Source organism: Brassica napus, chromosome C5, assembly GCF_020379485.1.
Source record: "Brassica napus cultivar Da-Ae chromosome C5, Da-Ae, whole genome shotgun sequence".
NCBI classification, from domain to species: Eukaryota; Viridiplantae; Streptophyta; class Magnoliopsida; order Brassicales; family Brassicaceae; genus Brassica; species Brassica napus.
Window position 1 is genome coordinate 8,640,544 of NC_063448.1, and position 15,763 is coordinate 8,656,306.

The following is a 15,763-nucleotide window of genomic DNA, read 5'->3' on the forward strand; positions in this document are numbered from 1 at the left end:
ATCAAACCTATCTCTGATGCTGAAATCAAAAAAGCAGTCAAGGCCATAAAGAGTGACAATACTCCTGGAGTCGACGGCATGACTGGGACTTTTTTTCAAAACTTCTGGAATATTGTGGGCACTCACGTCACTCAGGAGGTTCGAAGGTTCTTTGACTTCGGACAACTTCCATCTGACTGGAACTTCACTGAGCTCTGTCTGTTACCTAAAGTTCAGAACCCGAACCAGATGAAAGACTTGAGACCAATCAGCCTCTGCTTGGTGGTCTATAAAATTGTGTCTAAAGTGTTATGCGAACGTTTGAAGGTGGTTCTTCCCCACATTGTCTCGCCAACTCAAGGGGCTTTTGTTGAGGGAAGATTGATCTCTGATAACCTCTTGATCGCACACGAGATGGTGCATGCTTTGCGAACGAATCCATTGTGTAAATCAGATTTCATCGCCATCAAAACAGACATGTCCAAGGCTTATGACATAGTGGAATGGGATTTCTTGGAAGCTCTATTCCTTAAGCTAGGCTTCCACACGAAATGGGTGTCTTGGATCATTACTTGTGTTCGTTCTGTCTCTTACTCCGTCTTGCTCAACGAACAATCTTTTGGACACTTTAAGCCTAAACGAGGTATCAGACAGGGAGATCCTCTATCCCCTTTTCTTTTCATCTTGTGTGCTGAGGCCTTAGTGCATACAATGAGCCAGGCAGAGCAAAGTGGATCGATCACAGGGATGGAAATTGCAGCAACCTGTCCATCGGTTCAGCACCTGCTTTTTGCTGATGATAGTTTCTTCATGTGTCGTGCAACACTGACTGAATGTACCGAGTTCCTACGTCGACTGAAACTTTATGGAGATTCGTCGGGCCAAATGATCAATTTCCAAAAGTCGGCTGTTACCTATGGAGCGGGCATTGATCCAATGATGAAACGTCTCTTGGCAGAGCTTTTAAGTATTGATAAGGAAGGTGGTGATGGTAAATACCTTGGCCTTCCGGAGTGTTTCAGCGGCTCCAAACAACAACTGCTGGCCTTCATTGGAGAAAAGATGAGTAAGAGACTCAAAGGCTGGTTCGCTAAGAAGTTATCTTTTGGAGGCAAGGAAATTCTTTTGAAGTCTATAGCTATGGCTCTTCCTGTCTATGCCATGTCATGTTTCAGATTAACAAAGCATCATTGTCAAAAATTGATGAGTGCAATGGCAAGTTTCTGGTGGGATGAGAATGATGAGAAGAAAAAGATTCATTGGGTTTCTTGGAAGAAGCTGTGTATCTCTAAAGAGAATGGTGGCATGGGGTTCCGGGACATTGAGGATTTCAATCAGGCTCTCCTAGCTAAGCAGGCGTGGAGAATATTAAACGATCCCAACAGCCTTATTTCACGTATCTATAAAGGAAGATATTTTGCAAGATCAAGTTTTCTGGAATGTGGTAAGGGCTATCGACCTTCTTATGCGTGGAGGAGTATAATTTTTGGGAGAGAGCTGCTCAGTCGAGGTCTAATCAGGTCTATTGGGAACGGTACATCCACTTATGTATGGTCTCAAAATTGGATCATGGACAACGGGCCAAGAAGACCTATCAACAAGCAAAGAGACACTGATGTGAACTTGCGGGTCGCAGCTTTAATGGGGAGTGATGGGCAATGGGATGTGAATAAATTACAGCTTCTGTTTCCAGAAAATGAGGTCACCCGAATCTTTCAAATGCAGATTGGAGATGTTGCTGATAGGGATATATGGGCGTATACTCCACAAGGAGCGTATACGGTGAAGAGTGGTTATGTTCTAGCCTCGAAGATGAAAGAGGCTGAAGCTGTTCGTATAATGGAGTCAGCACCAGGTATTCTGGAACTTAAGAGACACATTTGGACAGTCCCAACGATTCCTAAGATACGAAACTTCCTATGGCGTGCTGTTTCTGGTGCCCTTGCAGTAACAGAGAGGTTGAACACTCGAGGTCTGGATCTTGACACAAGGTGCAAAGTCTGTAAGTCGGCGGTAGAGACCATTGAGCATGTGCTTTTTAAATGTACGATGGCACAGGATGCGTGGTCTATTGTAGGTCTCCAGCCCCTCCCTTCTCAAATGCATCTCTCACTTTTGGAGTTACTGAATATGTATCTGCAGAAGATGTCAGACGAGACAGTGCCATTATTGCAGAGGTAAGCCATCCCATGGATTCTCTGGACGATCTGGAAAAACAGGAACATGCTCTTATATGCGGATACACAGGAATCTCTAATCATTCAAATCCAAAAAGCGGTTGAAGAGGCAAGCCTATGGATGGAGTTGAATACAATGCAACCAACGCCTACGACCGTAAACGGGTTGAATGAGGAAATGAAGAAATGGGATCCACCTCTTCCAGGTTATGTCAAATGCAACATCCACGCAAACTGGAGAAACGCAAAGCTCCATAGTGGAGTGTCTTTCATTGTTCGTGATCAGAGTGGCAATGTCCTCCATCATGCTAGAGATGCTAACACTTTCTCTCCGAACAGAGCGACTGCTGAGCTTCGATGTATGGTATGGACCTTACAGAGTTTAAAGGATTTGGGTTATCAGGATGTTGTGATTGGTTCAGATTTTCGTGAGATCGTTGAAGCAATAAAGAAGCCCCTAGAATGGCCCTTGTTCAGAATGCTTCTTCAGAAGATTAACACTTTTTGTGGTATGTTCCGTTCGGTAGCTTTTGAGTTAGAGACGGTTTCTTCAAATCAGATAGTTAGAGAGATTGCAAAGAGTGTTCTTCGAGATGGTCGTTTTCAATCTTACTTGGCCTTAGGAGGACCGGCGTGGCTTCACCAAAGGATTTTAAGGGATGCATTGTTAATTAGCTCATAGATCTTTTTCAAGGTTGAGCTTGTTGCTTTGTTTCCTTTTATTTTGGGTTTTTGTGGCTTTGTTATCCCCCCTTGACTCTACTTTTCTAATGAAGAAGTTAAAAAAAAAAAAGTCTAAATTAGTTAATCTTATGGTAAAAATATATTTTATCCTTTAATAAAATTTATTTTGGTCATTTTCTTCATTGAAAACTATTTTTGTGATAAAAATTTTTAAAATGCTATGTTAGGGAATTTTTCATATAATATTTCCATGATAAATAGAAGATAAGATAAATACGAAGATTGTTTGACCAAAAAAAAAGATAAATACGAAGATTAAAATAAAGAGATGGTAGAAGTAAATCTTACGAAACGCATCGTTTTGTATAGATAAAAAGTAAAAAGCACGTGCTTTGGTTTCTCCTCGGTTCTCTCTATTAATTACAGCGATATATCTGTTGTGGTTCTCACAAGCATAATTTTGTCGCGAAGACCAGACTCGTACTTGGAGGTTTGTCCATCTGATCTGCTCGATCTTTCTGCTATGTGCTTTGTTGTTTTCCCTGGATTCTATCTGATAGGTTCTCATCTTTGTGTTTCTCTCTTGCGTGATTACTAGATCTCTATGGAGGTTTATTTAGGCTCTGAATTTGATTTACTTATATGTGAGTTTTCGTTAATCTGATCTAATCTGGAAAGCATTAGGATTATGTTATGAATAAATCTGGATTCTTTAGAACTTCTTCACGGAAATTTCGATCGTTGACGAAGAGATTCTGAAAGTCTTTTGAGTTCGAATTATAATTAAAGGCTATGATTGGTTCGACTGTGGCCGTAGAATTTTAGCCGTAAAAGTTTAGCTGTAGATAAATTGGTTGTAGAGGATCACTTCCTTTCGTACATTCTTTAGCTCAAATTCTTATTTTTTTTCTGCTTTTGATGGTCTGATTCATATTTTGAATGCATCTTTCAGCTTGTTGATCTGCTCAGATGGCAGTACGCTACTGTACAGCTCTATTGCTGGTGTTGTCATGCCTTTTCAGTGTTTCATATGCTAGTCTTGGCGATGCCGATCCAAACTACAGGTATAAATAATCAATCCTTTTCAGTTTCTTTAGGATCCTTGCAGAGCTTGACTTTTAATTAATGCACAAGATAGCCTCTTTGTCCTTGGAGTTTCTAGCATGAAACTTGGTTTTTGGTTAGTAGAAAGCTCAAATGTTGTTTATCCGGCGACTGTTTTGGTATCAGGACATGTGTTGCAGAATGCGAGAGAAACGGTTGCGTTGGACAAGTGTGCTTCCCTCAGTGCAATTCTTCTTCATCCAGTGTTGGTCCATGGTACACACAAGAGCCTCTGTATTTGCAATGGCAAAAGCTGGGCTGCCAAGGTGATTGCCGTTATCACTGTATGGTTAATAGAGAGAAAGAACGGGAATCTCTTGGTCATGTCCCTATCAAGTACCATGGTAAATGGCCCTTCAAGCGTGCCCTTGGGATTCAGGTACTGACTTTTTCTCACGTTTAACTTCCACTTTGTTTTCTTCTTCCAATCACGTCATCGGAGTTTTTGATTTTTTTTTTTAACCTTTGCTTGTTGTTAGGAGCCTGCTTCTGTTGCCTTCTCTGTGCTCAACCTAGCGATGCATTTCCATGGGTGGCTTTCCTTCTTCATTACACTGTACTATAAGTTGCCTCTGAAGCAAGATAAGACGGCTTACTATGAATACGTTGGTTTGTGGCATATGTATGGTCTCCTCTCCATGAACTCTTGGTTCTGGAGTGCAGTTTTCCACAGCAGGTAATCACATGTACACATTACTTTATTATCCACAAGCTACGTCATATATCATATATATTTTTCCTTTCTCAGGGATGTTGATATCACAGAGAGGTTGGACTACTCATCTGCGATAGCAGTTCTCGGATTCTCTCTCATCTTAGCCATCCTAAGAACCTTTGATGTTCGGGTCGAGGCTGCAAGAGTCATGGTATCCGCTCCAATACTAGCTTTCGTCACCACCCACATTCTATACATTAACTTCTACAAACTCGACTACGGTACACACATCAGGCTATTTGCTCTAATCTGAAACTAAGTCAATGTGTTTTCTGTTTTGCTGTGGTTGAGTTTAATGTTGTTTAACAGGTTGGAACATGATCGTGTGTGTGACCATGGGAGTCGCCCAGCTACTGCTATGGGCAAGATGGGCGGCTGTCTCGAGACATCCTTCTAGTTGGAAACTTTGGGTGGTTGTGGTAGCTGGAGGGTTAGCTATGCTTTTGGAGATATATGATTTTCCTCCATATGAAGGCTACTTCGATGCTCACTCCATCTGGCACGCCATCACAGTTCCTCTTACTGTTCTCTGGTGGAGCTTTATTAGAGACGATGCTGAGTTCAGAACTTCTAGTCTTCTCAAGAAGTCTAAGACAAAGGCGAAGTAAGTCTGCTTGCCTAAGTCTCACGGGGATGTTTGTTCGATTTGCATATGATTTCTATCGACCATAAAATCACAATCACTGGGGAAAAAGACGAGGGAATATGGATTCAAACATTAAGAAGAAAGCAGTTTCGTTTTTGTTTAAAGATAGGTGGTCTGTGATTTTATTTACCGACAGATGCAGATGTGTTTCTTTTTCAATGTTTTTAATTCTGAAATTTGCCTTGGGCTTGACTTTGATCAGTTGAGATTTTTATAACAGTTTCTCATTCATACACACGCTTTTGCCAGTCTTGTTTAACTCAGGCTGTAGTCAGCTTAAGACAATTCTTGTGGTCTATATGATTGTGTTAACAAAATTTGATTCTACATAATAAGTTGTGAAGAACTCCCAAGCACACCAGTTTTGAGTTCTCTCTTTCATCATTCCACATTTTGAGACACGACCTGTATTGATCAGACATCTTATGAGAGATAATCCAACAAAAGAATATGTGTGTGAGATAGAGACAGAGGGAGCTGATGGATTTTGCCTGAGTAATCAAAGGTTTTGCACAATCTTCCCACTCTGTTGCCCATCGACCCGAAGAACCAGTCTCCATTGCACCCGCTTTAAGTGACAATAGGGCATCGCAGTTCCCAGGAAAGCCCTTGAAGAGAATCTGTTCAGAACAAAAACAGAATACAATAATAACCTTACTGCGGTTAACTAAGGTTAAAAAGTGTCTTCACAAGAAAGAGAAGTTACTTACCAGTAACTGATCTGCTAATTCCGACGAAGATGAAAACAAGAGTCCGTTCTGCCCATCCTTAACAAGTTCTTGAATGCTTCACGAATGTTTTAAGTTTAATAGTGTTATTACAGACTCTGTCCGTGAAAGTATTAAAAGTCGGTGATTGGTTACCATGAGTAGGAAACTGAACAAACTGGCAGGCCACATCCAAACATATCAACAACCTAAAACGCCAGACATCGCTAACAAGTTAGCCAAATGACTTTATTAGCGCATATGAGGTCTACAATATAACGGACTTACCTTCATGGGAAGGTCTAAACCAGATGAGGAAGTGTGTAAGCAAACACCGAGATCTGCAGAGCCTAAAAGCAATGGGTAATCTTCAGCTGAGAGCCACATTGTACGAAATGCCACATGTTTGAGGTTTAACCGTTTGATTTTCTCCTCGTACATCTCCTTCTCAGGTCCTTTACCTTCATGGACAATATCGACGGCTCAAGATCAAAAACAGATACAGCGAAAATATCATTATGTTCTGAAACAAGAACAACATCGTCTTTACCTGTAATGATGAACAACAAATTGGGATAAAGGTGTTGTCGCTCTTCTGAAATTTCGGCTGTATCACTTCCTTCTGATCTTGCAGCAACACGCCGATCATACATCACTGCGGCTTCCAATAGGATACCAAAATTTTCATCGGGTGTCCTGAAAAAGTCCATGTTCAAGTATTCATTGTCACGGAAAGATGAGGCCACAAGAGCGAAAGTGGTCAAACATGTGTCCTCACCAGCTTGTACTGCTCACAACAAGAGCTGGTCTGTTTTGCTTCAGCGAGATTTCATCGTTTCTTTTGGTTGTAAAAAGGGTTTCACTAGGCTCTTGATTCTCCAACCCTAAATTTGAATTAAAAGATTTCGCATCACAATGAATGGAGAAGATAAAAAAGAATCAAAACATGGATATACCTCTACTAATGATATCATAGACACCAATTGGATGACAAAGATCTTTCTTCACTCGGCAAAACAACTGAAGAAGTAACCAAAATTTCCATTACCCTCAATACTACAACACTCTACCTGGAGAGAAAGGGATTGATAAAACTAATCGAAAAAGGGAAGAAAATACCAGCTAACCTCATGCCTTTCTTCAAGCAAAGCGGGGCGGAAGAACTCAGGAGGTTGATCATATAAAACTCTGGCACTGTTCAGAACATTATTGCATACGAAATCAGAATCCAAATATTTCAGGTTATGTATGATCTATGAGCCATTTCATCTCACCTCACTCCCCAGTTCTGTTCCAATTCATGCTGCATTGCTTTTGTCACACAGAGAGAACCCGTTGCCATCTTTCCGTAATGCTTCTCAAACCTAAAGCAATGAAAAGATTATCAATTTCACCCTAAGAGATAAAAGAAATTCCATAGATGGTTTAAAACCAGTATAATGTCTTTGTGTACTTACCAGCGGTATAAGGATACAAAGACATTGTTTCTTCCTAAAGACAATGCCAGCAATGTGTATCCAAAATTATGCCAATCTACAACAAACGCCGCACGTCTCCATGAACTAGCCCACTTAACAGCAATTAGCGTTGGAACGGAAGGTGGATTCTGCAGACACAACCCTGTGAACGAACCTTATGAAAATTTCGCAAAAAGACTAAAATTTACAAAGATTGTACCTGAACCAAGAAAATGTCAGGTGCTGGTACTTTGACGAAAAGAAACCAGAGAAGCATTGTAAACTGAATAAATGCCTTGAGCAAGAGAGTTACAGGATACAGTATCTTTGGCAAGAGCTGAATGAACCGAGGCTGCGCCTGTTTTTACCCCCCCCCCCCCCCCCCCCCCCCCCCCCCCAAAAAAAAGAAAGAAAGAAACAGATGATGAATCTACATACTTTTCAAGAAGTTTAAGTAAAGGATTTGATGGAATAATACCATGGTATGTATGTGGATCGAAGGGTGCTTTAAAACAGCTTCATGAGGTATAGAACCTATTCATGAATTCCAAAGGCATTTAAAATGATTATTGATAATAAGCTAACATTAAATTGTGAATCTTTTTACCTCCATAAGCAACAATGTCCACTTGAAGTGATGCCTGCATTATAATGTGTGTATTGATTATTGATAAGCTAAGGATGAGATAGATGATCAAGAACCGGATAGAAAAAAATGAGAGCAAACCTGACGAGCAAGAGAGAGAGCGTGATATTGCATACGAGGACTTCGACCAAGATCTCCAAGTACCACTACACAAGCTCTTCCTCTCTTCCCCATCCTATCCTAAAAATCATCATCACAAAAAGTTAAGCACCTTGATCCAGTTCAGATCATATTGATCTCATCAGACTTTGCTACTGATCCACGTGGAACTATACAGGTCAACACTTTCAATGCGACTCTAAATACAAAGAGCTTCAAAATCGATTTCAGATCGAAACATTTAATTTGAAAATCAAATCTTACGGTGTCTCCGTCGATAATGCTCCGGGCAAGAAAAACTTTTTTCCGATGAGTGAGGCGGAGGAGAAAGAGATACTCTAATGGACAAATAAAATCGGGGCCGATAAGGAATTCAAATGGGTCCATAAGCTGCAAGCCCATATCTTTAATTAAAGTGTCACGTGTTTATCACGGGCGTTGTTAGACGAGGGAGTTCGGTTCGCGTAAGCCTACCTCTAGGGCAAAATGGGTGAGCTGTCCGATGGATGTCCATGTCTGAATATATTTGGGCTTCCATTAGTTATACCCATGTTTTCAAATGAGCTTTAAATGGTCAAAGTTGGGAAACCAATTAATCTATGGTTGTTTGTGGATTTGGTTAATATTGACATGAGCGGTCCAATTAAAAAAAATTTCTAGGATTTTCAAAATTTGAGAAAAAATTGGAAAATTTCATTTCATCGTGAAAGAGAGTTTCTGCGACTCTTTTGGCGATTTTGGCGATTGAAACTGAGTTCCATCGGAGAAAGTCTATCCGTTCGTTTCTCTGTTCAGTCTCTCCGTTCTCCGGTCTCCGACTCTCCATTCATCTTCTCTCGGGCTCTCGGAGGCAACTCGCAAATCGCGATCCTTCGTCTCTTGTTGTTGCTTTGTAATTCGACTCGCAAAGTAATTCGACTGTTTTTTTAATCCAAACCAACTCATTGTGACTCCTTTTGTTGTTTTGTTTTGCCTAGTCGAAACTTGAGGAATGAGGACAAGATCAGTTTTCTCGCCAAAACCGTAAAATCAAGTTTTTCCGCCAAAACAGCAAAATCGAGTTTTCCCGCCCAAACCGCAAAATAAAGTTTTCTCGCCAAACCGCAAAATTGAGCCCCCCCCCCCCCCCAAAAACCGGAAAATCGAGTTTTCCCGCCAAAACCGGAAAATCAAAATTTTCCGCCAAAGCCGGAAAATCAAGTTTTTCCGCCAAAACCGTAAAATCGAATTTTCCCGCCGAAACCGGAAAATCGAGTTTTCCTGCCGAAACCGGAAAATCGAGTTTTCCTTGCAAGATTAGAAAATCGGGTTTTCCTGCCAAGGCCGCAAAATCAAGTTTGTCCGTCAAAACCGAGTTTTTCCGGCAAAACCGAGTTTTCCGGCAAAACCGCAAAACCTATTTTTCTACCGAAAACGCAAAATCGAGTTTTCCGCCAAAATTGTACAAATTTGTAGGTTTATAGATTAAAATTTAAATTTTTCTTATATGGTCCATTATGGACTCCATGGCAGTTCATGTAAACATGAGTGTTAGTGGATCTGGTCCTTAATTGACATAGTTCTTAATGGACATGGTCATTCTTTGTCCACAAACAATAAATGGATAAATGAATGTGGACTAACTCAGTTTACAGCTCTAGCTACGCGAATGTGGTGGTGGGAAGGGCAAGCCATACGCGACTATATATCCACTCTGCTGCTTCATCAGGCCGGTCATGGACAGTGAAACATTGATTTGTAGTCTCCAAATTTTTTTAAAGAAAATTACATGGACATAAATCCTCACATTTATATTAATCTTTTTTTATTAAAACTTTCACTAAATTGCATGTGTTAATATTTATGTTGCTGTAAAGTCTGCAATCTTGTTGCATTACGTGGAAGAACACCCAAGCTTTTATCTGGACCACAACCTTGTCAAGCCTAGTGATGTCTTCTTAATCCAATGTTTTTATTGTGCCATCTTCTCTTTGCAGGACGCGAAGGAGGGCCATTGTTAATAATGCCAAAGGGGCGTTTGAAACGTGCATGAATTCCTAATGCATTATGTTTTTTAGTATCGTCTTCTCTCGTTCGTTTGTTATCGCAGAACGTCAAGGAGCTAGGCCCATCGTAAATTAATGCCAAAGCCAAAAAGGACATTTGAAACTTGTGGTGTTAGCTTTGCGAAGTCACCGATACTACGAAAGCTCATAAATCTAACAACCTTGTTGTCGTTCTTTAGCAATAATGTAGTCGTTAAAGTGGTTGTTATTTAGCTTTCTTTCGTATACTAGATATCACATAATTAACTCACTAATAGGCACAATGACTTTGCTAAAGTATGTTTGATTTAATTTTTAATTTTTTTTGACAAAGTATGTTTGATTATAAATTGCATTCTACGATTTGTCAACTTCTGATGATAAAATATTGTCTAGTTTTGCTTTAAAGTATTAGGAGTAAATGTTAATTTATGTCAACGCATAATGAGAGAATAAGTATTAATTGACAAAATCCTGTATTACTTTATTTATTGATTTCCAAATCTTTGACAAAAACTCATCTATTATTAGTTTTTTAAATACTAATTGAAAGTCAATATTATTCAAAAAAAAAAATCCCAACATGTTATTCAACTGTATGAGTAAAATCTAGGGTAATCATCACATGAGCATTGAGAAAGATAGAAAAAGAACGTTAAAATTATAGGATTATGAATAATGTGGATTGACTATTCCTTGTCATATTTAGTAAATATATATTTCTCTACGATGAAATGAATGAAAATGAAAGAAAAAGAAAAACTATTCTTTATCAATGGTAAAATTTCTTAGGAATATTAAAGAATGCATTGTTCCTTTTAATTACTTGGTCACCCTTCATAGCCTGAATTTACGAATATTAATTAAAAATCATTTTAAATTTAAATGAAATTATCTTAAGAAATTGTAAATTATATAATTTTTAATCCACATAATTTTATTTTATTTATTTATAAATCCATATATGATTTGCTAATCCTGTAAATGTTTAATGATTTAAAGTCGAACACAATTTAATTTGTATTTGTAAATCTAAATTTATTTAAGATTTATGCATATTTATGTTTTTAACATATTCTTTTTGTAAACAATTAAAATTTATTTGTAACATTAAATTCATAAGTAGACATGTATGTGTGAATTAGGAAACTAATTAATAACGGATGGTTAAAAAATTGAAATCACTGATACAATAACACATATTTTGCCTGGATTTCTAAATCCATCAGATCCAGTAATCGATAATCTCTACTATTTTAATCAACAAAAGGATGTATGTGAACTAATTTAAATTCAAGAGTTAAAATTGAAGACTCCGTAAAGATGTATGAGGACGTTTGTTGTTTTGATCGGTTAAGAGATTTGTTTTTGCTTTACAAAAATAAGATTTGTTTTGTGTGTGTTTAATTCCATCTTTTAGGCTCCGACATGTAGTATTAAGGTTGAGTTGCATTATGTATTGTAATTAGATGCAATTTGCAGTAAAAATAAAAATTATCATTTTATTAAAACTATTGAGTTTTATTAAAACTGTTGAGCGTAACTTGATTGAAGTATAAATTGCAGTAACAATTTTAATAAAAAATAATATATAAATGATAAATAATTTTATTTTGAAAATTGTTACAAATGATAAATATATTTTATTTTGAATATGTATAAAATATAAGAATTTGCCAAAATAAGTTGCAATATCTATTTTTTTAGAGAATTATAATTACAAATAATATAATTGATTGGTAATGTTTTTTACTTTATAAATTGTAGCAAGCATTATTTAAAATAGATAAAATGATAAATACAAAAATAAAACACTTATTTTTAATTTAATAAGCAAAATAGATTAGAGAAAAGTTAAACATTACATTAATAATTATTTAAATATAAATAAACAGATACGTGTATAGTACCCAAAACAATCTCACATAAACATATAAATTTATGTCAAATATTAATTACCAAAAAATTAACAATCTAAATTATATAAAAAAAAATTAGTTAGTTAAATAGGAAAAAATAAAGTTTATAGTAAAACCGAGTAGCAAATAAATAGTTGTACACAATTGTTGAGGATATTTATTAATTAACCAAAAGATGATAAAGAAAAAACAAACGTGGATTAACTAATAAATATAACTCAACTTTGGTGCAACTGGATTACAATATTTTGGAATGGAATGATGTGGAATGGTGGATTCCGTTGATTCCAAAAAAAAATTTACCGTTTGATATGAATTGAATGGAATGGTCATTCCACCAATTCCAAAAATATTATGATAAAATACAAAGAAAAGTATTCCATAACAAAATTGTTCATGAATGAATGAAATGTATTACATTCCATTTTTTTGATGTTTTGCATTCCTATCATTCTATTTATTTTAATTCCATTAATTCCAAATCAATTTACCAGTTACAGCCATTATACTGCAAACACAAAACTCAAAAATGTATAACTAAATCATGATCGGTAACAGTTTTGATTAATACTCCTAACTCAAACTAAATCAAATGTATATCATGTTACCAATCAAAGTCTTAAACTAGGGGAATCCAAAGCTAGAACTCAAACTAATCTCAAATTTTGGATTTTCCCCACTTAAGACATCGACGATGGCCAACCATATCTAAATCATGGTGTTTTATTGATTTTGGTAGGTTAACAGTTTCTTGGTACTCTAGAATTATTTTCGTCTGACAAAGAGGATAAATGAGTGGGACAACGAAGTTATAACTTCTGAATAATGGAAAAATGGTAAAAACGTGTAGCAATATCATATTGTTATGAAACAGATCGTGGATGACTCATGACCAATCGTGGATGACTCATGACCAAGAGATTATGATTTGTAATCTTTCCATTTATCTATGACGGTGTAATCTCCTATATAAGGAACCTCTATGTTATGAATAAAAATAGACTTTTCCATTAATTTTATAGTACGTTATCAGCACGAAACTCTAAATCCCTAAGCTAATACCCAAATCGAAAAACCCTAAAACCCTAACCCTAGCCGGCGATCCAACGAACCCTAAACCCTGATCGCGTCTCTTGTTCCTGCATCTGTTCCAGCTCGCGTCCCCGATCAGCTTCAGCCCACGGCGTTCCTGATCCTAGCTCAAACGTTCGCGACCCGAGAGCAGCTCCAGCACGCGACCTCTTCCTCGTTCGCGACAGCATCAGACAGCTCGCGTCCGACGATCAAGGCGTTCCCGATCAAGCAACAAAGGACGTCCGCGACCCGATATAAGCGACTCGATCCATTCCAGCTCTCGTCCCGTTCGTGTCCAGCTCGCGGCTCAACTCCTTTGGTGGTCCGATTCAACAATCATCTAAGGTTAAAAGGTAATTCAAAACCTAAGAACCCATAATCGAACATGGATTGATTGATAAAGAATGAAACCCTAAAACCCTAATCTTTATGAATCAAAACCATAGGGTAATAGATCAAAAATCATAATTGAGTAAATCAAAGCTCTAAAAGTTCGATACCCCAAACCCTAAATCATGTTTCTACATGATTAAAACCCCAAATCGGTTTTTACAAGTTAAAATCCGATAAACCTTAACCCTATATCTATAAACCCTAAATAATATAAGTATCAGAATTAATTATACTATAATTATCAAATCACATATTAAAACCCTAATCGAATATTTTGAAATCAAAACTGTTTTCGGTTTTGATCATTGAGGTTTTAAATCTGATTGAATCTGATGCTATGTTGCTAGAATTGTTTGACCGTTAAATTGATAGATTTATTTTCTCATCCTACTTGGTTAATTGTTCATCTGATTTAAAATTGTTTAAACCGACCAGCCTGTTAAAACATTGATTGAATCTGATAGGTTGCTAGCTTGCTTTGCTTATATAATCTGATAGGTTGATAGATTGATTGAGGTTTACTTGTTTAAAATCCGAATGCTCTGATTGCATGATTCTTGAGGTTTAATATCATCTGCTATGAGTGATAGTTTTGTAATCTGATCTGTTTTAAATAGAAACCCTAAATAATCCGTATGATAGGTTATATTGATCTGATTTGGATGTCTTTGAGAATTGAGAATCCGTATGCTAGGTTGATAGATTCATGATAAAATCTAATGTCTTGAGGTTTAAGATTGTATGCTAAGTTCGATTAAATTGATTGATTTGATTATATGTTTTTGAGGTTTGATAAATTCGGATACTAGATAAATTATTTACACATGGTTTATGCTAAATACCAATCAGCCTTGAAACTGATTCATTGAAATTCATGCTTGGAATATATATTCTAGTATTGCTAAAATCAGTCTTGAAACTGATTCATTGAAATTCATGCTTGAAATCTATATTCTAGTATTGCTAAAATCAGCATTGAAACTGATTGAGTGATTAATAAATCTTTTTACTAGTCTTGCTAAAATCTATTGATTATTAAACCCTAATTGCATGATTAATTGAATCCGTTTTTGCTAGTCTTGATAAACCATAATATTATGAGCACATAAAAATAGTATTGCTGAAACTTGCTAGAAATTGACTGATTGATTAAATGTCTTTAAGATTGATAGTCTCATTGTCCTCACAAGATTGAAATCCGAATTGATTATTTTTAAGAGTAAGGTCGTATGAAAATTATACATAAATATTGTGTGATATATGATTTGAGATGTCGAAAATCAACCTGGATTTTGCTGTCCTAAATCTCTATGGAGATAATTATTTACGGTGTGCATTGGATAGAAAGATTATCCTAATGTCAAAAAAAAAAGACTTGGTGAATGTATCATAGAAGGCAATAATGCCAATGAGAAAGATTGATGCAAGACAATATTAATTATTAGTCATCATCTTATTAAGAGTCTCAAAGATCAGTATCTGGCTATAGAGAATCCTCTAAACCTTTGGACAGAGTTAAAAATCGAGATATGATCACCAAAGAACGGTGTTATTACCAAAGGCCCTATTTGATTGGAGGAATCCCAGAATCTAGGACTATAAGTCCGTGGATGAGTCTATTACTAGCTGGGCAAAAATAATGGATTACTGATGAGAAACAGTGAATTGAGACCTCCTGGATTAACCCCATTACCTGATACCAATAAGGCCGCAGAAGGAAAAAAGAGAGGTAACCACGTCCAGAATGATATACTACACGGTCATGGCCGTGGAGGGTGGAAAGGACGTGGACATGGCCACTATAACACATTTGGCCATGGGAATCACTATGGCAGAGGCCGTGGGTATCAACCTAATTTGAACCATGGTCAAGGCAGTGGCCGTGGTATATCCTTTAAACCACAAAACTCGACCAAATCAGTGTGCCATAGATGTGGAATGGGGAACCATTGGGCTAAGGTATGAAGGACTCCCAAACATTTTTGTGACCTCTATCAAAGAGAGTCTGAAAGGGAAGAATCCTGAAACCCACTTGGTCTATAAAGATGGTGAAAATAATTTTGAACATGATCAAGATGATCTTATGGAATATGAGACTTATGATTGCCTGAAAGAATAAAGTTGATAACCTGATTTCGA

At 37.1% G+C, this 15,763-nt stretch overlaps 3 protein-coding genes across 6 annotated transcripts; 2 read left to right on the forward strand and 1 right to left on the reverse strand.

The window, feature by feature from the left end:
* The first annotated feature begins 2,202 nt into the window (after window positions 1–2,202).
* LOC125587053 lies at window positions 2,203–2,838 on the forward strand. The gene has a single exon (XM_048757177.1). It carries the CDS (start codon window positions 2,203–2,205, stop codon window positions 2,836–2,838), a length of 636 nt encoding a protein of 211 aa, XP_048613134.1.
* A 403-nt stretch (window positions 2,839–3,241) lies between these two features.
* Window positions 3,242–5,540, forward strand: LOC106365598 (post-GPI attachment to proteins factor 3). 3 transcript variants are annotated; one of them, XM_013805032.3, is made up of 6 exons: window positions 3,242–3,330; window positions 3,793–3,904; window positions 4,071–4,323; window positions 4,424–4,620; window positions 4,693–4,880; window positions 4,969–5,540. In XM_013805032.3, exons 2-6 carry the CDS (start codon window positions 3,810–3,812, stop codon window positions 5,265–5,267), a joined length of 1,032 nt encoding a protein of 343 aa, XP_013660486.1. In that variant the 5' UTR covers window positions 3,242–3,330; window positions 3,793–3,809; the 3' UTR covers window positions 5,268–5,540. The 3 variants fall into 3 exon arrangements, with proteins under 3 accessions (XP_013660486.1, XP_013660487.1, XP_022558837.1); XM_013805033.3 differs by having other exon boundaries at window positions 3,297–3,400; XM_022703116.2 differs by lacking the exon at window positions 3,242–3,330 and adding an exon at window positions 3,369–3,484.
* On the reverse strand, window positions 5,499–8,606 carry LOC106365597 (UDP-glycosyltransferase TURAN). 2 transcript variants are annotated; one of them, XM_048758186.1, is made up of 16 exons: window positions 8,479–8,606; window positions 8,197–8,295; window positions 8,077–8,110; window positions 7,948–8,003; window positions 7,690–7,827; window positions 7,470–7,618; window positions 7,287–7,376; window positions 7,140–7,206; window positions 6,969–7,032; window positions 6,791–6,896; window positions 6,563–6,708; window positions 6,301–6,473; window positions 6,169–6,221; window positions 6,016–6,091; window positions 5,797–5,925; window positions 5,499–5,710 (listed from the first exon to the last, which is right to left on the reverse strand). In XM_048758186.1, exons 1-16 carry the CDS (start codon window positions 8,599–8,601, stop codon window positions 5,687–5,689), a joined length of 1,527 nt encoding a protein of 508 aa, XP_048614143.1. In that variant the 5' UTR covers window positions 8,602–8,606; the 3' UTR covers window positions 5,499–5,686. The 2 variants fall into 2 exon arrangements, with proteins under 2 accessions (XP_048614143.1, XP_048614144.1); XM_048758187.1 differs by having other exon boundaries at window positions 8,197–8,290; window positions 8,479–8,582.
* Between the last annotated feature and the right edge of the window lie 7,157 nt (window positions 8,607–15,763).